General features: G+C 44.9%; 1 protein-coding gene across 2 annotated transcripts in view; it reads right to left on the bottom strand.

Moving 5' to 3' along the window:
- LOC124115824 overlaps positions 1-25,895 on the bottom strand; it is a 276,313-nt gene that overhangs the window by 34,774 nt on the left and 215,644 nt on the right. The window contains exons 8-15 of one of the 2 annotated variants that reach the window (XM_048397066.1): positions 25,651-25,786; positions 25,288-25,498; positions 24,663-24,821; positions 24,036-24,265; positions 22,929-23,053; positions 19,063-19,369; positions 18,617-18,743; positions 18,238-18,474 (exon numbers count right to left, since the gene is read on the bottom strand). The exons of the other annotated variant lie outside the window; for it this stretch is intronic. Of the exons in view, the coding sequence (XP_048253023.1) occupies positions 18,238-18,474; positions 18,617-18,743; positions 19,063-19,369; positions 22,929-23,053; positions 24,036-24,265; positions 24,663-24,821; positions 25,288-25,498; positions 25,651-25,786 (1,532 nt within the window). The remainder of the gene's footprint in view (positions 1-18,237; positions 18,475-18,616; positions 18,744-19,062; positions 19,370-22,928; positions 23,054-24,035; positions 24,266-24,662; positions 24,822-25,287; positions 25,499-25,650; positions 25,787-25,895) is intronic. 2 annotated transcript variants of the gene reach the window in all.

The following is a 25,895-nucleotide window of genomic DNA, read 5'->3' as shown; positions in this document are numbered from 1 at the left end:
AGAATATGTCACCTAGTGGGGCAGTAACATGATATATGCATCAGTCGGAAAGCGCACGTTAAATCTCCAAAGTAAGTAAGTAAGTAAGTAACATGATAGAATGTGTCACCTAGTGGGGCAGTAACATGATAGAATGTGTCACCTAGTGGGGCAGTAACATGATAGAATGTGTCACCTAGAGGGACAGTAACATAATACAATGTGTCAACTACAGGGGCAGTAACATCATAGAATGTGTCACCTAGAGGGACAGTAACATGATAGAATGTGACACCTAGAGGGGCAGAAACATGATAGAATGCGTCATCTGGAGGGACAGTAACATCATGGAATGTGTCACCTAGAGGGGCAGTAACATGATAGAATGTGTCATCTGGAGGGACAGTAACATGATAGAATGTGTCACCTTGAGGGGCAGTAACATCGTAGGATGTGTCACCTGGAGGGGCAGTAACATGATAGAATGTGTCACCTAGATGGGCAGAAACATGATAGAATGTGTCACCTAGAGGGGCAGAAACACCATTTGATGTGTCACCAAGAGGGGCAGTAACATCATAGAATGTGTCACCTAGAGGGACAGTAACATGATAGGATGTGTCACCTAGAGGGACAGTAACATCATGGAATGTGTCACCTAGAGGGGCAGTAACATGATAGAATGTGTCATCTTGAGGGGCAGGAACATGATAGAATGTGTCACCTAGAGGGACAGTAACATCATAGAATGTGTCACCAAGAGGGGCAGTAACATCATAGAATGTGTCATCTAGAGGGACAGTAACATCATAGAATGTGTCACCTTGAGGGGCAGTAACAGGATAGAATGTTTCACCGTGAGGGAGAGTAACATCATAGAATATATCACCTAGAGGGGCAGTAACATCGTAGGATGTGTCACCTGGAGGGGCAGTAACATGATAGAATGTGTCACCTAGAGGGGCAGAAACATGATAGAATGTGTCACCTAGAGGGGCAGTAACACCATTGGATGTGTCACCTAGAGGGGCAGTAACATGATAGAATGTGTCAACTAGAGGGGCAGTAACATCATAGAATGTGTCACCTAGAGTGGCAGTAACATCATAGAATGTGCCATCTAGAGGGACAGTAACATGATAGAATGTGTCACCTAGAGGGGCAGTAACATCATAGAATGTGTCACCTAGAGGGGCAGTAACATGATAGAATGTGTCACCTAGAGGGGCAGTAACATGATAGAATGTGTCACCTAGAGGGGCAGAAACATGATAGAATGTGTCACCTAGAGGGGCAGTAACATCATAGAATGTGTCACCTTGAGGGGCAGTAACATCATAGAATGTGTCACCTAGAGGGGCAGGAACATCATAGAATGTGTCACCTAGAGTGGCAGTAACATCAAAGAATGTGCCATCTAGAGGGACAGTAACATGATAGAATGTGTCACCTAGAGGGGCAGTAACATCATAGAATGTGTCACCTAGAGGGGCAGTAACATGATAGAATGTGTCATCCGGAGGGACAGTAACATGATAGAATGTGTCACCTAGAGGGGCAGTGACATCATAGAATGTGTCACCTAGAGGGGCAGTGACATCATAGAATGTGTCACCTAGAGGGGCAGTAACATCGTAGGATGTGTCACCTGGAGGGGCAGTAACATGATAGAATGTGTCACCTGGAGGGGCAGTAACATCATAGAATGTGTCACCTAGAGGGGCAATAACATCATGGAATGTGTCACCTGGAGGGACAGTAACATCATAGAATGTGTCACCTTGAGGGGCAGTAACATCGTAGGATGTGTCACCTGGAGGGGCAGTAACATCATAGAATGTGTCATCTAGAGGGACAGTAACATCATAGAATGTGTCACCTAGAGGGACAGTAACATCGTAGGATGTGTCATCTAGAGGGACAGTAACATCATAGAATGTGTCAACTTGAGGGGCAGTAACATCGTAGGATGTGTCACCTTGAGGGGCAGTAACATCATAGAATGTGTCACTTTGAGGGACAGTAACATGATAGAATTTATCACCTTGAGGGACAGTAACATGATAGAATGTGTCACCTTGAGGGGCAGTAACATCATAGAATGTGTCACCTAGAGGGACAGTAACATCATAGAATGTGTCACCTTGAGGGGCAGTAACATCATAGAATGTGTCACCTAGAGGGACAGTAACATCATAGAATGTGTCACCTTGAGGGGCAGTAACATCATAGAATGTGTCACTTTGAGGGACAGTAACATGATAGAATTTATCACCTTGAGGGGCAGTAACATGATAGAATGTGTCACCTTGAGGGGCAGTAACATGATAGAATGTGTCACCTTGAGGGGCAGTAACATCATAGAATGTGTCACCTTGAGGGGCAGTAACATCATAGAATGTGTCACCTATAGGGGCAGTAATATCATAGAATGTGTCACCTTGAGGGGCCGTTACATCATAGAATGTGTCACCTAGAGGGACAGTAACATCATAGAATGTGTCACCTTGAGGGGCAGTAACATCATAGAATGAGTCACTTTGAGGGACAGTAACATCATAGAATGTGTCATCTAGAGGGACAGTAACATGATAGAATGTGTCACCTTGAGGGGCAGTAACATGATAGAATGTGTCACCTTGAGGGGCAGTAACATCATAGAATGTGTCACCTTGAGGGGCAGTAACATCATAGAATGTGTCACCTGGAGGGGCAGTAATATCATAGAATGTGTCACCTTGAGGGGCCGTAACATCATAGAATGTGTCACCTTGAGGGACAGTAACATCATAGAATGTGTCACCTAGAGGGACAGTAACATCATAGAATGTGTCACCTTGAGGGGCAGTAACATCATAGAATGTGTCACCTAGAGGGACAGTAACATCATAGAATGTGTCACCTTGAGGGGCAGTAACATTATACAATGTGTCACCTAGAGCGGCAGTAACATCATAGAATGTGTCACCAAGAGGGGCAGTAACATCATAGAATGTGTCACCTAGAGGGGCAGTAACATCATAGATTGTGTGACCTAGAGGGGCAGTAACATCATAGAATGTGTCACCTAGAGGGGCAGTAACATCATAGAATGTGTCACCTAGAGGGGCAGTAACATCATAGAATGTGTCACCTTGAGGGACAGTAACATCATAGAATGTGTCACCTTGAGGGGCAGTAACATCATAGAATGTGTCACCTAGAGGGGCCGTAACATCATAGATTGTGTCACCTCGAGGGGCCGTAACATCATAGAATGTGTCACCTTGAGGGACAGTAACATCATAGAATGTGTCACCTTGAGGGGCCGTAACATCATAGAATGTGTCACCTTGAGGGGCAGTAACATCATATAATGTGTCACCTTAAGGGGCAGTAACATCATAGAATGTGTCACCTTGAGGGGCAGTAACATGATAGAATTTGTCACCTTGAGGGGCCGTAACATCATAGAATGTGTCACCTTGAGGGGCAGTAACATCATATAATGTGTCACCTTAAGGGGCAGTAACATCATAGAATGTGTCATCTAGAGGGGCAGTAACATCAAAGAATGTGTCACCTTGAGGGGCAGTAACATCATAGAATGTATCACCTTGAGGGGCAGTAACATCATAGGATGTGTCACCTTGAGGGACAGTAACATGATAGAATGTGTCACCTGGAGCGGCAGTAACATCATAGAATGTGTCACCAAGAGGGGCAGTAACATCATAGAATGTGTCACCTAGAGGGGCAGTAACATCATAGATTGTGTGACCTAGAGGGGCAGTAACATCATAGAATGTGTCACCTAGAGGGGCAGTAACATCATAGAATGTGTCACCTAGAGGGACAGTAACATCATAGAATGTGTCACCTTGAGGGACAGTAACATCATTGAATGTGTCACCTTGAGGGGCAGTAACATCATAGAACGTGTCACCTTGAGGGGCAGTAACATCATAGAATGTGTCACCTAGAGGGACAGTAACATCATAGAATGTGTCACCTTGAGGGGCAGTAACATCATAGAATGTGTCACCTTAAGGGGCAGTAACATCATAGAATGTGTCATCTAGAGGGGCAGTAACATCATAGAATGTGTCACCTTGAGGGGCAGTAACATCATAGAATGTATCACCTTGAGGGGCAGTAACATCATAGGATGTGTCACCTTGAGGGACAGTAACATGATAGAATGTGTCATCTAGAGGGGCAGTAACATCATAGGATGTGTCACCTTGAGGGACAGTAACATGATAGAATGTGTCACCTAGAGCGGCAGTAACATCATAGAATGTGTCACCAAGAGGGGCAGTAACATCATAGAATGTGTCACCTAGAGGGGCAGTAACATCATAGATTGTGTGACCTAGAGGGGCAGTAACATCATAGAATGTGTCACCTAGAGGGGGAGTAACATCATAGAATGTGTCACCTAGAGGGGCAGTAACATCATAGAATGTGTCACCTTGAGGGGCAGTAACATCATAGAATGTGTCACTTTGAGGGGCAGTAACATCATAGAATGTGTCACCTAGAGGGGCCGTAACATCATAGATTGTGTCACCTCGAGGGGCAGTAACATCATAGAATGTGTCACCTTGAGGAGAGTAACATGATAGAATGTGTCACCTAGAGGGGCAGTAACATCATAGGATGTGTCACCTTGAGGGACAGTAACATGATAGAATGTGTCACCTTGAGGGACAGTAACATCATTGAATGTGTCACCTTGAGGGGCAGTAACATGATAGAATGTGTCACCTGGAGAGGCAGTATCATCATAGAATGTGTGACCTCGAGGGGCCGTAACATCATAGAATGTGTCATCTAGAGGGACAGTAACATCATAGAATGTGTCACCTAGAGGGACAGTAACATCATAGAACGTGTCACCTTGAGGGGCAGTAACATCATAGAATGTGTCACCTAGAGGGACAGTAACATCATAGAATGTGTCACCTTGAGGGGCAGTAACATCATAGAATGTGTCACCTTAAGGTGCAGTAACATCATAGAATGTGTCATCTAGAGGGACAGTAACATCATAGAATGTGTCACCTAGAGGGGCAGTAACATCATAGAATGTGTCACCTTGAGGGGCAGTAACATCATAGAATGTATCACCTTGAGGGGCAGTAACATGATAGAATGTGTCACCTAGAGGGACAGTAGCATCATAGAATGTGTCACCTAGAGAGGCAGTAACATCATAGAATGTGTCATCTAGAGGGGCAGTAACATCATAGAATGTGTCATCTAGAGGGACAGTAACATCATAGAATTTTTTCACCTTGAGGGGCCGTAACATCATAGAATGTGTCACCTAGAGGGACAGTAACATCATAGAATGTGTCACCTTGAGGGGCAGTAACATCATAGAATGTGTCACCTAGAGGGGCAGTAATATCATAGAATGTGTCACCTAGAGGGGCAGTAATATCATAGAATGTGTCACCTAGAGGGGCCGTAACATCATAGAATGTGTCACCTAGAGGGACAGTAACATCATAGAATGTGTCACCTTGAGGGGCAGTAACATCATAGAATGTGTCACCTTAAGGGGCAGTAACATCATAGAATGTGTCACCTTGAGGGGCAGTAACATCATAGAATGTGTCACCTTGAGGGGCAGTAACATCATGGGATGTGTGACCTAGAGGGGCAGTAACATGATAGAATGTGTCACCTAGAGGGGCAGTAACATCATAGGATGTGTCACCTAGAGGGACAGTAACATCATAGAATGTGTCACCTTGAGGGGCAGTAACATTATACAATGTGTCACCTAGAGGGGCAGTAACATCATAGAATGTGTCACCTAGAGGGACAGTAACATGATAGAATGTGTCACCTAGAGGGGCAGTAACATCATAGAATGTGTCACCTAGAGGGACAGTAACATCATAGAATGTGTCACCTAGAGGGACAGTAACATGATAGAATGTGTCACCTAGAGGGGCAGTAACATGATAGAATGTGTCACCTTGAGGGGCAGTAACATGATAGAATGTGTCACCTAGAGGGACAGTAACATCATAGAATGTGTCACCTTGAGGGGCGGTAACATGATAGAATGTGTCACCTAGAGGGGCAGTAACATCATGGAATGTGTCACCTAGAGGGGCACAAGCATCATAGAATGTGTCACCTTGAGGGGCAGTAACATCATAGAATGTGTCACCTTGAGGGGCAGTAACATCATAGAATGTGTCACCTAGAGGGGTAGTAACATGATAGAATGTGTCACCTAGAGGGGCAGTAACATCATAGAATATGTCACCTAGAGGGGCAGTAACATCATAGAATGTGTCACCTAGAGGGGCAGTAACATCATAGAATGTGTCACCTTGAGGGGCAGTAACATCATAGAATGTGTCACCTTGAGGGGCAGTAACATCATAGAATGTGTCATCTAGAGGGACAGTAACATCATAGAATTTGTCACCTTGAGGGGCCGTAACATCATAGAATGTGTCACCTAGAGGGACAGTAACATCATAGAATGTGTCACCTTGAGGGGCAGTAACATCATAGAATGTGTCACCTAGAGGGGCAGAAACATGATAGAATGTGTCACCTTGAGGGCCAGTAACATCATAGAATGTGTCACCTAGAGGGGCAGTAACATCATTGAATGTGTCACCTAGAGGGGCCGTAATATCATAGAATGTGTCACCTAGAGGGGCCGTAACATCATAGAATGTGTCACCTTGAGGGGCAGTAACATGATAGAATGTGTCACCTAGAGGGGCAGTAACATCATAGAATGTGTAACCTAGAGGGGCAGTAACATCATAAAATGTGTCACTTAGAGGGGCAGTAATATCATAGAATGTGTCACCTAGAGGGGCAGTAATATCATAGAATGTGTCACCTAGAGGGGCAGTAACGTGATAGAATGTGTCACCTTGAGGGGCAGTAACATCATAGAATGTGTCACCTAGAGGGACAGTAACATCATAGAATGTGTCACCTTGAGGGGCAGTAACATCATAGAATGTGTCACTTTGAGGGACAGTAACATGATAGAATTTATCACCTTGAGGGGCAGTAACATGATAGAATGTGTCACCTTGAGGGGCAGTAACATGATAGAATGTGTCACCTTGAGGGGCAGTAACATCATAGAATGTGTCACCTTGAGGGGCAGTAACATCATAGAATGTGTCACCTATAGGGGCAGTAATATCATAGAATGTGTCACCTTGAGGGGCCGTTACATCATAGAATGTGTCACCTAGAGGGACAGTAACATCATAGAATGTGTCACCTTGAGGGGCAGTAACATCATAGAATGAGTCACTTTGAGGGACAGTAACATCATAGAATGTGTCATCTAGAGGGACAGTAACATGATAGAATGTGTCACCTTGAGGGGCAGTAACATGATAGAATGTGTCACCTTGAGGGGCAGTAACATCATAGAATGTGTCACCTTGAGGGGCAGTAACATCATAGAATGTGTCACCTGGAGGGGCAGTAATATCATAGAATGTGTCACCTTGAGGGGCCGTAACATCATAGAATGTGTCACCTTGAGGGACAGTAACATCATAGAATGTGTCACCTAGAGGGACAGTAACATCATAGAAAGTGTCACCTTGAGGGGCAGTAACATCATAGAATGTGTCACCTAGAGGGACAGTAACATCATAGAATGTGTCACCTTGAGGGGCAGTAACATTATACAATGTGTCACCTAGAGCGGCAGTAACATCATAGAATGTGTCACCAAGAGGGGCAGTAACATCATAGAATGTGTCACCTAGAGGGGCAGTAACATCATAGATTGTGTGACCTAGAGGGGCAGTAACATCATAGAATGTGTCACCTAGAGGGGCAGTAACATCATAGAATGTGTCACCTAGAGGGGCAGTAACATCATAGAATGTGTCACCTTGAGGGACAGTAACATCATAGAATGTGTCACCTTGAGGGGCAGTAACATCATAGAATGTGTCACCTAGAGGGGCCGTAACATCATAGATTGTGTCACCTCGAGGGGCCGTAACATCATAGAATGTGTCACCTTGAGGGACAGTAACATCATAGAATGTGTCACCTTGAGGGGCCGTAACATCATAGAATGTGTCACCTTGAGGGGCAGTAACATCATATAATGTGTCACCTTAAGGGGCAGTAACATCATAGAATGTGTCACCTTGAGGGGCAGTAACATGATAGAATTTGTCACCTTGAGGGGCCGTAACATCATAGAATGTGTCACCTTGAGGGGCAGTAACATCATATAATGTGTCACCTTAAGGGGCAGTAACATCATAGAATGTGTCATCTAGAGGGGCAGTAACATCAAAGAATGTGTCACCTTGAGGGGCAGTAACATCATAGAATGTATCACCTTGAGGGGCAGTAACATCATAGGATGTGTCACCTTGAGGGACAGTAACATGATAGAATGTGTCACCTGGAGCGGCAGTAACATCATAGAATGTGTCACCAAGAGGGGCAGTAACATCATAGAATGTGTCACCTAGAGGGGCAGTAACATCATAGATTGTGTGACCTAGAGGGGCAGTAACATCATAGAATGTGTCACCTAGAGGGGCAGTAACATCATAGAATGTGTCACCTAGAGGGACAGTAACATCATAGAATGTGTCACCTTGAGGGACAGTAACATCATTGAATGTGTCACCTTGAGGGGCAGTAACATCATAGAACGTGTCACCTTGAGGGGCAGTAACATCATAGAATGTGTCACCTAGAGGGACAGTAACATCATAGAATGTGTCACCTTGAGGGGCAGTAACATCATAGAATGTGTCACCTTAAGGGGCAGTAACATCATAGAATGTGTCATCTAGAGGGGCAGTAACATCATAGAATGTGTCACCTTGAGGGGCAGTAACATCATAGAATGTATCACCTTGAGGGGCAGTAACATCATAGGATGTGTCACCTTGAGGGACAGTAACATGATAGAATGTGTCATCTAGAGGGGCAGTAACATCATAGGATGTGTCACCTTGAGGGACAGTAACATGATAGAATGTGTCACCTAGAGCGGCAGTAACATCATAGAATGTGTCACCAAGAGGGGCAGTAACATCATAGAATGTGTCACCTAGAGGGGCAGTAACATCATAGATTGTGTGACCTAGAGGGGCAGTAACATCATAGAATGTGTCACCTAGAGGGGGAGTAACATCATAGAATGTGTCACCTAGAGGGGCAGTAACATCATAGAATGTGTCACCTTGAGGGGCAGTAACATCATAGAATGTGTCACTTTGAGGGGCAGTAACATCATAGAATGTGTCACCTAGAGGGGCCGTAACATCATAGATTGTGTCACCTCGAGGGGCAGTAACATCATAGAATGTGTCACCTTGAGGAGAGTAACATGATAGAATGTGTCACCTAGAGGGGCAGTAACATCATAGGATGTGTCACCTTGAGGGACAGTAACATGATAGAATGTGTCACCTTGAGGGACAGTAACATCATTGAATGTGTCACCTTGAGGGGCAGTAACATGATAGAATGTGTCACCTGGAGAGGCAGTATCATCATAGAATGTGTGACCTCGAGGGGCCGTAACATCATAGAATGTGTCATCTAGAGGGACAGTAACATCATAGAATGTGTCACCTAGAGGGACAGTAACATCATAGAACGTGTCACCTTGAGGGGCAGTAACATCATAGAATGTGTCACCTAGAGGGACAGTAACATCATAGAATGTGTCACCTTGAGGGGCAGTAACATCATAGAATGTGTCACCTTAAGGTGCAGTAACATCATAGAATGTGTCATCTAGAGGGACAGTAACATCATAGAATGTGTCACCTAGAGGGGCAGTAACATCATAGAATGTGTCACCTTGAGGGGCAGTAACATCATAGAATGTATCACCTTGAGGGGCAGTAACATGATAGAATGTGTCACCTAGAGGGACAGTAGCATCATAGAATGTGTCACCTAGAGAGGCAGTAACATCATAGAATGTGTCATCTAGAGGGGCAGTAACATCATAGAATGTGTCATCTAGAGGGACAGTAACATCATAGAATTTTTTCACCTTGAGGGGCCGTAACATCATAGAATGTGTCACCTAGAGGGACAGTAACATCATAGAATGTGTCACCTTGAGGGGCAGTAACATCATAGAATGTGTCACCTAGAGGGGCAGTAATATCATAGAATGTGTCACCTAGAGGGGCAGTAATATCATAGAATGTGTCACCTAGAGGGGCCGTAACATCATAGAATGTGTCACCTAGAGGGACAGTAACATCATAGAATGTGTCACCTTGAGGGGCAGTAACATCATAGAATGTGTCACCTTAAGGGGCAGTAACATCATAGAATGTGTCACCTTGAGGGGCAGTAACATCATAGAATGTGTCACCTTGAGGGGCAGTAACATCATGGGATGTGTGACCTAGAGGGGCAGTAACATGATAGAATGTGTCACCTAGAGGGGCAGTAACATCATAGGATGTGTCACCTAGAGGGACAGTAACATCATAGAATGTGTCACCTTGAGGGGCAGTAACATTATACAATGTGTCACCTAGAGGGGCAGTAACATCATAGAATGTGTCACCTAGAGGGACAGTAACATGATAGAATGTGTCACCTAGAGGGGCAGTAACATCATAGAATGTGTCACCTAGAGGGACAGTAACATCATAGAATGTGTCACCTAGAGGGACAGTAACATGATAGAATGTGTCACCTAGAGGGGCAGTAACATGATAGAATGTGTCACCTTGAGGGGCAGTAACATGATAGAATGTGTCACCTAGAGGGACAGTAACATCATAGAATGTGTCACCTTGAGGGGCGGTAACATGATAGAATGTGTCACCTAGAGGGGCAGTAACATCATGGAATGTGTCACCTAGAGGGGCACAAGCATCATAGAATGTGTCACCTTGAGGGGCAGTAACATCATAGAATGTGTCACCTTGAGGGGCAGTAACATCATAGAATGTGTCACCTAGAGGGGTAGTAACATGATAGAATGTGTCACCTAGAGGGGCAGTAACATCATAGAATATGTCACCTAGAGGGGCAGTAACATCATAGAATGTGTCACCTAGAGGGGCAGTAACATCATAGAATGTGTCACCTTGAGGGGCAGTAACATCATAGAATGTGTCACCTTGAGGGGCAGTAACATCATAGAATGTGTCATCTAGAGGGACAGTAACATCATAGAATTTGTCACCTTGAGGGGCCGTAACATCATAGAATGTGTCACCTAGAGGGACCGTAACATCATAGAATGTGTCACCTTGAGGGGCAGTAACATCATAGAATGTGTCACCTAGAGGGGCAGAAACATGATAGAATGTGTCACCTTGAGGGCCAGTAACATCATAGAATGTGTCACCTAGAGGGGCAGTAACATCATTGAATGTGTCACCTAGAGGGGCCGTAATATCATAGAATGTGTCACCTAGAGGGGCCGTAACATCATAGAATGTGTCACCTTGAGGGGCAGTAACATGATAGAATGTGTCACCTAGAGGGGCAGTAACATCATAGAATGTGTAACCTAGAGGGGCAGTAACATCATAAAATGTGTCACTTAGAGGGGCAGTAATATCATAGAATGTGTCACCTAGAGGGGCAGTAATATCATAGAATGTGTCACCTAGAGGGGCAGTAACGTGATAGAATGTGTCACCTTGAGGGGCCGTAACATCATAGAATGTGTCACCTAGAGGGGCAGTAATATCATAGAATGTGTCACCTAGAGGGGCAGTAATATCATAGAATGTGTCACCGAGAGGGGCCGTAACATCATAGAATGTGTCACCTAGAGGGACAGTAACATCATAGAATGTGTCACCTTGAGGGGCAGTAACATCATAGAATGTGTCACCTTAAGGGGCAGTAACATCATAGAATGTGTCACCTTGAGGGGCAGTAACATCATAGAATGTGTCACCTTGAGGGGCAGTAACATCATGGGATGTGTGACCTAGAGGGGCAGTAACATGATAGAATGTGTCACCTAGAGGGGCAGTAACATCATAGGATGTGTCACCTAGAGGGACAGTAACATCATAGAATGTGTCACCTTGAGGGGCAGTAACATTATACAATGTGTCACCTAGAGGGGCAGTAACATCATAGAATGTGTCACCTAGAGGGACAGTAACATGATAGAATGTGTCACCTAGAGGGGCAGTAACATCATAGAATGTGTCACCTAGAGGGACAGTAACATCATAGAATGTGTCACCTAGAGGGACAGTAACATGATAGAATGCGTCACCTAGAGGGGCAGTAACATGATAGAATGTGTCACCTTGAGGGGCAGTAACATGATAGAATGTGTCACCTAGAGGGACAGTAACATCATAGAATGTGTCACCTTGAGGGGCGGTAACATGATAGAATGTGTCACCTAGAGGGGCAGTAACATCATGGAATGTGTCACCTAGAGGGGCACAAGCATCATAGAATGTGTCACCTTGAGGGGCAGTAACATCATAGAATGTGTCACCTTGAGGGGCAGTAACATCATAGAATGTGTCACCTAGAGGGGTAGTAACATGATAGAATGTGTCACCTAGAGGGGCAGTAACATCATAGAATATGTCACCTAGAGGGGCCGTAACATCATAGAATGTGTCACCTAGAGGGGCAGTAACATCATAGAATGTGTCACCTTGAGGGGCAGTAACATCATAGAATGTGTCACCTAGAGGGGCAGTAACATCATAGAATGTGTCACCTAGAGGGGCAGTAACATCATAGAATGTGTCACCTAGAGGGGCCGTAACATCATATAATGTGTCACCTAGAGGGGCAGTAACATCATATAATGTGTCATCTAGAGGGGCAGTAACATCATAGAATGTGTTACCTTGAGGGCCAGTAACATCATAGAATGTGTCATCTAGAGGGGCAGTAACCTCATAGAATGTGTCACCTAGAGGGGCAGTAACATCATAGAATGTGTCACCTTGAGGGGCAGTAACATCATAGAATGTGTCACCTAGAGGGGCAGTAACATCATAGAATGTGTCACCTAGAGGGGCAGTAACATCATAGAATGTGTCACCTAGAGGGGCCGTAACATCATATAATGTGTCACCTAGAGGGACAGTAACATGATAGAATGTGTCACCTAGAGGGGCAGTAACATCATAGAATGTGTCACCTAGAGGGACAGTAACATCATAGAATGTGTCACCTAGAGGGACAGTAACATGATAGAATGCGTCACCTAGAGGGGCAGTAACATGATAGAATGTGTCACCTTGAGGGGCAGTAACATGATAGAATGTGTCACCTAGAGGGACAGTAACATCATAGAATGTGTCACCTTGAGGGGCGGTAACATGATAGAATGTGTCACCTAGAGGGGCAGTAACATCATGGAATGTGTCACCTAGAGGGGCACAAGCATCATAGAATGTGTCACCTTGAGGGGCAGTAACATCATAGAATGTGTCACCTTGAGGGGCAGTAACATCATAGAATGTGTCACCTAGAGGGGTAGTAACATGATAGAATGTGTCACCTAGAGGGGCAGTAACATCATAGAATATGTCACCTAGAGGGGCCGTAACATCATAGAATGTGTCACCTAGAGGGGCAGTAACATCATAGAATGTGTCACCTTGAGGGGCAGTAACATCATAGAATGTGTCACCTAGAGGGGCAGTAACATCATAGAATGTGTCACCTAGAGGGGCAGTAACATCATAGAATGTGTCACCTAGAGGGGCCGTAACATCATATAATGTGTCACCTAGAGGGGCAGTAACATCATATAATGTGTCATCTAGAGGGGCAGTAACATCATAGAATGTGTTACCTTGAGGGCCAGTAACATCATAGAATGTGTCATCTAGAGGGGCAGTAACATCATAGAATGTGTCACCTAGAGGGGCAGTAACATCATAGAATGTGTCACCTAGAGGGGCCGTAACATCATAGAATATGTCACCTAGAGGGGCCGTAACATCATAGAATGTGTCACCTAGAGGGACAGTAACATCATAGAATGTGTCACCTTGAGGGGCAGTAACATCATAGAATGTGTCACCTTGAGGGGCAGTAACATCATAGAATGTGTCACCTAGAGGGGCAGTAACATCATAGGATGTGTCACCTAGAGGGACAGTAACATCATAGAATGTGTCACCTTGAGGGGCAGTAACATTATACAATGTGTCACCTAGAGGGGCAGTAACATCATAGAATGTGTCACCTAGAGGGACAGTAACATCATGGAATGTGTCACCTAGAGGGGCGGTAACATGATAGAATGTGTCACCTAGAGGGGCAGTAACATCATGGAATGTGTCACCTAGAGGGGTTCAAGCATCATAGAATGTGTCACCTTGAGGGGCAGTAACATCATAGAATGTGTCACCTTGAGGGACAGTAACATCATAGAATGTGTCACCTAGAGGGGTAGTAACATGATAGAATGTGTCACCTAGGGGGGCAGTAACATGATAGAATATGTCACCTAGAGGGGCCGTAACATCATAGAATATGTCACCTAGAGGGGCAGTAACATGATAGAATATGTCACCTAGAGGGACAGTAACATCATAGAATATGTCACCTAGAGGGGCCGTAACATCAAAGAATGTGTCACCTTGAGGGGCAGTAACATCATAGAATGTGTCACCTTGAGGGGCAGTAACATCATAGAATGTGTCACCTAGAGGGGCAGTAACATCAAAGAATGTGTCACCTTGAGGGGCAGTAACATCATAGGATGTGTCACCTTGAGGGACAGTAACATGATAGAATGTGTCATCTAGAGGGGCAGTAACATCATAGAATGTGTCATCTAGAGGGACAGTAACATCATAGAATTTGTCACCTTGAGGGGCCGTAACATCATAGAATGTGTCACCTAGAGGGACAGTAACATCATAGAATGTGTCACCTTGAGGGGCAGTAACATCATAGAATGTGTCACCTAGAGGGACAGTAACATCATTGAATGTGTCACCTTGAGGGGCAGTAACATTAAAGAATGTGTCACCTAGAGGGTCAGTAACATAATAGTATGTGTCACTTAGAGGGGCAGTAACATCAACGAATGTGTCATCTAGAGAGGCAGTAACATGATAGAATGTGTCACCTAAAGGGGCAGTAACATGATAGAATGTGTCACCTAGAGGGACAGTAACATCATAGAATGTGGCACCTAGAGGGGCAGCAATATCATAGAATGTGTCACCTAGAGGGGCAGTAATATCATAGAATGTGTCACCTTGAGGGACAGTAACATTAAAGAATGTGTCACCAAGAGGGTCAGTAACATAATAGTATGTGTCACTTAGAGGGGCAGTAACATCATGGAATGTGTCACCTAGAGGGGCAGTAATATCATACAATGTGTCACCAAGAGGGTCAGTAACATAATAGTATGTGTCACTTAGAGGGGCAGTAACATCAACGAATGTGTCACCTAGAGAGGCAGTAACATCATGGAATGTGTCACCTTGAGGGACAGTAACATCAGGATGTGTCACCTAGAGAGGGAGTAACATCATAGAATGTGTCATCTAGGGAGGCAGTAACATGATAGAATGTGTCACCTAGAGGGGCAGTAACATCAACGAATGTGTCACCTAGAGAGGCAGTAACATCATAGAATGTGTCACCTTGAGGGACAGTAACATCAGGATGTGTCACCTAGAGAGGCAGTAACATCATAAAATGTGTCATCTAGGGAGGCAGTAACATGATAGAATGTGTCACCAAGAGGCGGAGTAACATCTTAGAATGTGTCATCTAGAGGGGCAGTAACATGATAGAATGTGTCATCTAGAGAGGCAGTAACATCATAGAATGTGTCACCTAAAGGGGCAGTAACATCAACGAATGTGTCATCTAGAGAGGCAGTAACATGATAGAATGTGTCACCTAAAGGGGCAGTAACATGATAGAATGTGTCACCTAGAGGGGCAGTAACATCATGGAATGTGTCACCTAGAGGGGCACAAGCATCATAGAATGTGTCACCTAGAGGGGCACAAGCATCATAGAATGTGTCAGCTAGAGGGGCAGTAATATCATAGAATGTGTCACCTAGAGGGGCAGTAACATCATGGAATGTGTCATCTAGAGAGGCAGTAACATGATAGAATGTGTCACCTAAAGGGGCAGTAACATGGTAGAATGTGTCACCTAGAGGGACAGTAACATCATAGAATGTGTCACCTAGAGGGGCAGTTATATCATAGAATGTGTCACCTAGAGGGGCAGTAATATCATAGAATGTGTCACCTAGAAGGGCAGTAACATCATGGAATGTGTCACCTAGAGGGGCACAAGCATCATAGAATGTGTCACCTAGAGGGGCACAAGCATCATAGAATGTGTCACCTAGAGGGGCAGTAACATGATAGAATTTGTCACCTAGAGGGGCAGTAACATGAAAGAATGTGTCACCTAGAGGGGCAGTAACATCATAGAATGTGTCACCTAGAGGGGCAGTAACATCATAGAATGTGTCACCTAGAGGGACAGTAACATCATTGAATGTGTCACCTTGAGGGGCAGTAACATTAAAGAATGTGTCACCTAGAGGGTCAGTAACATAATAGTATGTGTCACTTAGAGGGGCAGTAACATCAACGAATGTGTCATCTAGAGAGGCAGTAACATGATAGAATGTGTCACCTAAAGGGGCAGTAACATGATAGAATGTGTCACCTAGAGGGACAGTAACATCATAGAATGTGGCACCTAGAGGGGCAGCAATATCATAGAATGTGTCACCTAGAGGGGCAGTAATATCATAGAATGTGTCACCTTGAGGGACAGTAACATTAAAGAATGTGTCACCAAGAGGGTCAGTAACATAATAGTATGTGTCACTTAGAGGGGCAGTAACATCATGGAATGTGTCACCTAGAGGGGCAGTAATATCATACAATGTGTCACCAAGAGGGTCAGTAACATAATAGTATGTGTCACTTAGAGGGGCAGTAACATCAACGAATGTGTCACCTAGAGAGGCAGTAACATCATGGAATGTGTCACCTTGAGGGACAGTAACATCAGGATGTGTCACCTAGAGAGGGAGTAACATCATAGAATGTGTCATCTAGGGAGGCAGTAACATGATAGAATGTGTCACCTAGAGGGGCAGTAACATCAACGAATGTGTCACCTAGAGAGGCAGTAACATCATAGAATGTGTCACCTTGAGGGACAGTAACATCAGGATGTGTCACCTAGAGAGGCAGTAACATCATAAAATGTGTCATCTAGGGAGGCAGTAACATGATAGAATGTGTCACCAAGAGGCGGAGTAACATCTTAGAATGTGTCATCTAGAGGGGCAGTAACATGATAGAATGTGTCATCTAGAGAGGCAGTAACATCATAGAATGTGTCACCTAAAGGGGCAGTAACATCAACGAATGTGTCATCTAGAGAGGCAGTAACATGATAGAATGTGTCACCTAAAGGGGCAGTAACATGATAGAATGTGTCACCTAGAGGGGCAGTAACATCATGGAATGTGTCACCTAGAGGGGCACAAGCATCATAGAATGTGTCACCTAGAGGGGCACAAGCATCATAGAATGTGTCAGCTAGAGGGGCAGTAATATCATAGAATGTGTCACCTAGAGGGGCAGTAACATCATGGAATGTGTCATCTAGAGAGGCAGTAACATGATAGAATGTGTCACCTAAAGGGGCAGTAACATGGTAGAATGTGTCACCTAGAGGGACAGTAACATCATAGAATGTGTCACCTAGAGGGGCAGTTATATCATAGAATGTGTCACCTAGAGGGGCAGTAATATCATAGAATGTGTCACCTAGAAGGGCAGTAACATCATGGAATGTGTCACCTAGAGGGGCACAAGCATCATAGAATGTGTCACCTAGAGGGGCACAAGCATCATAGAATGTGTCACCTAGAGGGGCAGTAACATGATAGAATTTGTCACCTAGAGGGGCAGTAACATGAAAGAATGTGTCACCTAGAGGGGCAGTAACATCATAGAATGTGTCACCTAGAGGGGCAGTAACATCATGGAATGTGTCTCCTAGAGGGGCAGTAACATCATAGAATGTGTCACCTAGAGGGGCAGTAACATCATGGAATGTGTCATCTAGAGAGGCAGTAACATCATGGAATATGTAATGTGAGTTTAATGTACGTTACATGTATGTTCAATAGTATCATTGTTACATTAAGAATCTAGATAGATAAATACTTGAACACTGTCGGACACTAGTTCATTCAGTCACAGTCATGCTGTAAAAATTATGTAGACAGAAACGTATTGTCCTCACTTTGATTGTAAGCGACGTGTTAAGTTTGGCGTGGTTCATTACTGTTATCTCTATGAAGTAGTCGGAGTCGTGAACGCCCGTGTGCATGTCGTGGAACACGCCACCATGCCTGAGATTAGATGAGATTATGCGTGGTTTGATCTGGAAGTGTCTGTGGTAACACCCTGTCCCTGGCGTACAGTAACAGTTGGCGCCCCGTGCATAGTCGCCGTACCTCGCTGTGCACTTGGCCAGTGTCTAGGGGTAATTAAACACAACTGAATAAATACTTAGGTATCCGTGCCCTGTTTAGGTATCCGTGCCCAATATTACAACAAGATTGGACCTCCCTAAGACGAATAAAACATAAACAGACCAACCAATGAAGGAAGGTATGTACTTGCGTGTCTCCTTGAGCTGATAGATGTTCTTCTCCGTGGTAGATGTCTGAGCCGGTGATGTTGTCGTACACTCTCCACGACACATTTTCTAGACCACTGTGGTCATCAAACGCAAGCCACTCAAATCTTAAATGCAAGACATGGTACTTTGTTGAACGAGTGAGTGAGTTTGGTTTAACGAGCCTTTGAACAGTATTTTAGTTATTTTCACGGCGTGTCAGATTCACGGAGTGATGTGAGCCCTACGAGCACGGGCATGGTACAGACAAACCGAGAAACATAGTTAATGAAAAGTTGGATTTGAACCCATAAGTTAAACGAACGCAGGAGGGACGCAACTTAGAACCGCAAATTGCATCGGATGAGACAAAGTGGGCCACCCGTTGCCATTGTTTTGCGTTGAAGGTACTGTTTACTTACTTAACACAGAGAAAGAGAAACTTACGTCATTTCATTGAATTCCTCCACTCTATGAACACTGATGTTGAGTCTGTCTCCTCTGGTGAGCCACAGGTTCTCTATGACTGGAGGCGATGTGTCAACGTGGACTGTCACGTTCTCCTCAAGGAGTTCGCGCCTGATGTCGTACGCCCTGACCCAGAACCTGACGGTGTCTCCGTCCACGAGAACCGGTGTGACTGTCTGATGCTGAGTCAGACCCTGGCTCTGGAAGTCGGCGTCAGGAGGGGGAGAGAGGATGCTGCTGCCGCCACTGTGGTCAATCAGGAAGGCGGTGCGGTATTCCACTATGCCTGGAACATGGAAGCCATTTCACTGACTGACGCGTTAGCTTACTGTGGGGAGGTGGTTTGTGACACAAAACTTTTATAAACAGAACAATGATACAAGACACCAGTTGTGACATAATCATGTGTATTGAAGCAGGGGTGATTGCTTATTCAGTTAAATGACGTTTGATGGATAAAACAATTTGACATAAAAGACAATTAACTACTTGTGACCGTAAATAAAACAGCTTTTGGAAAAGCCTCATCATTACCTTCCTGGTGTAAGGATAGCAGTTTAACACCTACACTTTAGCCCAGATGTTGGAGCAGGATTGAGGATAGAAGGAGCTACATCTTATCACAACTTTATGCTGAATTTCGGGGAAACTAGTTGATGAAATGGTAAAAAAGGAATCTTATTTTATTTAATACACCTATAGATACTTATAGCATGGACGAAACTTGAGGAAGGAGTAACTGGGGCATGGTTACATTTGTTATTGTTCACACTATCAAACGCTGTTTGTCCCCTGACGGCATAGGTCATTGCTCACGCTATCAACCACTGATTCTCTCCCCGACAGCATAGGTCATAGCTCACGCTATCAACCAATGATTCTCTCCCCGACAGCATATGTCATCGCTCACGCTATCAACCACTGATTCTCTCCCCGACAGCATAGGTCATCGCTCACGCTATCAACCACTGATTGTCTCCCCGACAGCATAGGTCATAGCTCACGCTATCAACCACTGATTCTCTCCCCGACAGCATATGTCATCGCTCACGCTATCGACCACTTATTGTCTCCCCGACAGCATAGGTCATAGCTCACGCTATCAACCACTGATTCTCTCCCCGACAGCATAGGTCATAGCTCACGCTATCAACCAATAATTCTCTCCCCGACAGCATATGTCATAGCTCACGCTATCAACCACTGATTCTCTCCCCGACAGCATAGGTCATCGCTCACGCTATCAACCACTGATTCTCTCCCCGACAGCATAGGTCATAGCTCACGCTATCAACCACTGATTCTCTCCCCGACAGCATATGTCATAGCTCACGCTATCAACCACTGATTCTCTCCCCGACAGCATAGGTCATCGCTCACGCTATCAACCACTGATTGTCTCCCCGACAGCATAGGTCATAGCTCACGCTATCAACCACTGATTCTCTCCCCGCCAGCATAGGTCATCGCTCACGTTATCAACCACTGATTCTCTCCCCGACAGCATAGGTCATAGCTCACGCTATCAACCACTGATTCTCTCCCCGACAGCATAGGTCATTGTTCACGCTATCAACCACTGATTCTCTCCCCGACAGCATATGTCATTGCTCACGCTATCAACCACTGATTCTCTCCCCGACAGCATAGGTCATCGCTCACGCTATCAACCACTGATTCTCTCCCCGACAGCATAGGTCATAGCTCACGCTATCAACCACTGATTCTCTCCCCGACAGCATAGGTCATAGCTCACGCTATCAACCACTGATTCTCTCCCCGACAGCATAGGTCATCGCTCACGCTATCAACCACTGATTCTCTCCCCGACAGCATAGGTCATAGCTCACGCTATCAACCACTGATTCTCTCCCCGACAGCATAGGTCATAGCTCACGCTATCAACCACTGATTCTCTCCCCGACAGCATAGGTCATCGCTCGCGCTATCAACCACTGATTCTCTCCCCGACAGCATATGTCATAGCTCACGCTATCAACCACTGATTGTCTCCCCGACAGCATATGTCATAGCTCACGCTATCAACCACTGATTCTCTCCCCGACAGCATAGGTCATCGCTCACGCTATCAACCACTGATTCTCTCCCCGACAGCATAGGTCATAGCTCACGCTATCAACCACTGATTGTCTCCCCGACAGCATAGGTCATCGCTCACGCTATCAACCACTGATTGTCTCCCCGACAGCATAGGTCATAGCTCACGCTATCAACCACTGATTGTCTCCACGACAGGATAGGTCATTGCTCAAGCTATCAACCAGTGATTGTCTCCCCGACAGCATAGGTCATTGATCACGCTATCAACCAATGATTCTCTCCCCGACAGCATAGGTCATTGCTCACGCTATCAACCACTGATTGTCTCCCCGACAGCATAGGTCATTGCTCACGCTATCAACCACTGATTCTCTCCCCGACAGCATAGGTCATTGCTCACGCTATCAACCACTGATTGTCTCCCCGACAGCATATGTCATAGCTCACGCTATCAACCACTGATTCTCTCCCCGACAGCATAGGTCATCGCTCACGCTATCAACCACTGATTCTCTCCCCGACAGCATAGGTCATCGCTCACGCTATCAACCACTGATTCTCTCCCCGACAGCATAGGTCATCGCTCACGCTATCAACCACTGATTCTCTCCCCGACAGCATATGTCATAGCTCACGCTATCAACCACTGATTCTCTCCCCGACAGCATAGGTCATTGTTCACGCTATCAACCACTGATTCTCTCCCCGACAGCATATGTCATAGCTCACGCTATCAACCACTGATTGTCTCCCCGACAGCATATGTCATAGCTCACGCTATCAACCACTGATTCTCTCCCCGACAGCATAGGTCATCGCTCACGCTATCAACCACTGATTCTCTCCCCGACAGCATAGGTCATAGCTCACGCTATCAACCACTGATTGTCTCCCCGACAGCATAGGTCATCGCTCACGCTATCAACCACTGATTGTCTCCCCGACAGCATAGGTCATAGCTCACGCTATCAACCACTGATTGTCTCCACGACAGGATAGGTCATTGCTCAAGCTATCAACCAGTGATTGTCTCCCCGACAGCATAGGTCATTGATCACGCTATCAACCAATGATTCTCTCCCCGACAGCATAGGTCATTGCTCACGCTATCAACCACTGATTGTCTCCCCGACAGCTTAGGTCATTGCTCACGCTATCAACCACTGATTCTCTCCCCGACAGCATAGGTCATTGCTCACGCTATCAACCACTGATTGTCTCCCCGACAGCATAGGTCATTGCTCACGCTATCAACCACTGACTGTCTCCCCGACAGCATAGGTCATTGCTCACGCTATCAACCACTGATTCTCTCCCCGACAGCATAGGTCATTGCTCACGCTATCAACCACTGATTGTCTCCCCGACAGCATAGGTCATTGCTCACGCTATCAACCACTGATTCTCTCCCCGACAGCATATGTCATTGCTCAAGCTATCAGCCACTGATTGTCTCCCCGACGGTATAGGTAATTGCTCACGCTATCAACCACTGATTCTCTCCCCGACAGCATATGTCATTGCTCACGCTATCAACCACTGATTGTCTCCCCGACAGCATAGGTCATTGTTCACGCTATCAACCACTGATTGTCTCCCCGACAGCATAGATCATTGCTAACGCTATCAACTGCTATCATCTGTAATCACCTAAGTCGTCACGTTAAAGCCCATCCATCTTGAGGGAATTGTGATAATATCAACCCATCACAAATGCTTCAAGTTCTTCCATAAAAGGCAGATACTGAGGAAATAAAACTCTATAAACACAATGACTTCCTCACCCTGCACGTGATCAATGGCGTCTATTCCCCTGGAGTGGTTGTTGTCGTCGTAGTCCGGGGTAACGTCATGCAAGGAGGCTGCTTGCTTCAGCCACCCGTTGTTGTAATGGAGGGTGTTGATGTACCTGGACAGCGTATAGGGATGTTATATTGTTATACACATGTGTGTCACAAGTATATTTACATTGTGCTTGATTAAGTAGCAAAATATATTATTGTTATAAATACAAATATATAATTAAATATACGGATAAGATAAATAAATGCAGCAAAGAGGGGCTGGGTGGGTGGACCTGGCACAGTCAGGATGGGCAGGCTCATCATCAGCTCAGGGCCCTTGCCCCCTCCACACACATCCAAGACAGCGAATGGGACTTCAACCAGGACTGGCTGCCCTGTCGAATTCACCAAGAACTTTTCGGAGAATGTGAAGACTCCTCAACACTGCAGCCTTCTACGCTACCCAGATTGTCAGAAGGGTTGTATTCTTGGCATTAAAACCCGAGTACTCTCCCAACGACAGTTAACAGGCTTGGAGGTAACCAGCCTAAGGCACCAAGGACAAAGGTAGTCGTACAACTTTGTATGTGGGATGCAAGCGTAATATTTCGTCCGAGTGAGGTCCGCATATTTGCAATGTTTCAAGCCGATTTCATCCAAGCAAAGGACTCTACAGGATTGCTTCTCTCCTCAAAACGCTGTACATAAACTCGTTGCAGTGGTCGTTCAGATAGCCTCTCCTTGCTCCTTGGAAACCTGGCCGATTTGATATGACACTCATTTTTGTACCGTCCAGCAGTACAGAACCCTCAACAAAATCAACACCGACATTGAGATTATGTCCTTGGCTCGTTTCAAGAAAACTGTGGAATGCTTGGTTTTACAAATACATTGCACAATACAATTCTATCATGAAGATTCCCCACGTTAATCAAACCACGCCCTCCCATTATGGTTGGTAAATATAAGCGATTGAGGGAAGAGCGAGGGTAGTAGGATTTATTGTCTGGCATGATTCTCGGAGTCCAATTTTAAACAAAGTCACTTTCCAAGAGAAACACTACAGTGGTGCAGATGACACGAGTTGGTTGATGCATGATTCCTTACCTCTTCTCCCAGTCGACAGACACGTCCGTCGTATTCCACTGCCAGCGGTGGGTTGTTCTAGAAGCCGATGACGTCACTAGCAGCCTCGTGTCATGGACCACGCCCACTTTTGACACCTCATCATAGATGAATATTCGCCGAGCACTCTTGCTGTTTTCGGCCTTGTCGTAAGCGGTTAAAACAAGCGCATACACCCCGGGTTTTGACAGAGGAAACTGGCTCGAAGATGTCTGCAAACCATGTATGAATGATGTATTATTTAGATGTGAAAGATCAGATGACAAAACTGTACTGGCTTGACAAAACAAATCACACATAATGATCATAATATATGAACTTTATCATGCATGTGTGTAATTTTGTTATGTGTGCAACATGATTAAGTGAACTGAGTAAGCTGGCGTCAATCCCACCATGACCAGATATCACAGCTTGCCAGCTAAATGTGGGAGCAAAGCTGATGGGAACACGGGCCTTGAATCCCACGAGCCCAGATGAGGTGTCGAGACAAAGGATCAAATTCTATTCGAATCTGCGCTACCAATCAGACCTTCAATGATCTTGACACTTCTAAGGGACGCAATTCTGTGAGTGAGTTAAGGCATATTATCTGTCACAATAGCATACCTCGCTGCTGTATCTGCCAGATTCAAAGGCTAGTGATTTCACCACGAGTTGAGAGTCACTTCTGTTGGGATGTTTGTCAACAAGTTCAAATATTGACACCAAGTAGGAGAACACCAGGACGTCGTCCCTCCATCCCTGCCAAGTGACACTGATCGGAGCCTGGAGTCAGACGGATACATTACATGAGTATATGACACTCATCAACACATGGACATCACTCACATGTGAACATCATGTAACAATCAGGCCGATTACTGGCCAGCCAAGCAGCATCCAGCACAGTGCAGGTTTTACTCCTGCATTCATTGTGTCCATTAGCCTGGAGACCAAGAGTACATACATGTATAACAATGTTGCGCCATACTAGACAGGCTAGATAATAATTACACTATTCAGCAATAGTCCATGACATCACAGAAGGTTTGTATGAGATCATTCCTACAATAGATATCTATAATACTGTCAAGCTACATATATATGTTTCTACAGTCTTACAATACTAGAATAATAACAATAATGCAACTTTTACCTATAATGTCTCCCTATTTGGTTTACATGTACACTGATTCAGAAATTAGACTCATTTGTCAGCATAATAATTGTTCTTCCCAAGTTCTAAAATGACCTGTGTGGGGGTCTTGGCCAGCGATATCATGTCATCTTTGCAGTTCTCCTCCAGATCTACACTGCAGTGATGTGGATCTATGAAGTCAAACCCGAGGATATAACGATTGATTTGTGTCTTCCCTTCGTAGTAGTAAGTCACGAGACTGCCGCTCTCCTTGTTCCTCACTTTAACGTAGCCACCATTAGTTGCCTCAAATGTAAATTCCATTCTGAGGAAAAAACGGATAATCAGAGAAGTTCAGTTAGCTAGCATAATATGTAACCGGCTATTATATTTGTCATTGCAAATTTAGTCAATGGGTATTCGATAAGTTTAGATTGATTATTGTAACAATAAGGCCTCTCATGCCATGTGACTCACATATCTCCATTCTCCACATGATGGGAGAGAAAGGTATCCGCAGTCACGTTCTCCTCACAGGTCAACTTAGTTTGATGAGGTGCCGTCTTACTGGGGCCATTGCAAGGTCGTACAGTCCTCCTTATGACATAGTCGTCTGGAAAATACTTACATCTTAAAACATAGTTTTTGAAAGGACCAAAGGTGAATAAAACCAAAGTGAACATATTTAGCAAATAGCAACTAACAATGGATAACTTATGATA

The sequence above is a fragment of the Haliotis rufescens genome, unplaced genomic scaffold, assembly GCF_023055435.1.
Source record: "Haliotis rufescens isolate VD_foot unplaced genomic scaffold, xgHalRufe1.0.p SCAF_16, whole genome shotgun sequence".
Classification (NCBI taxonomy): Eukaryota; Metazoa; Mollusca; class Gastropoda; order Lepetellida; family Haliotidae; genus Haliotis; species Haliotis rufescens.
The sequence above is the reverse complement of the archived record's forward strand: the minus strand, read 5'-3'. Positions and strand labels throughout refer to the sequence as shown.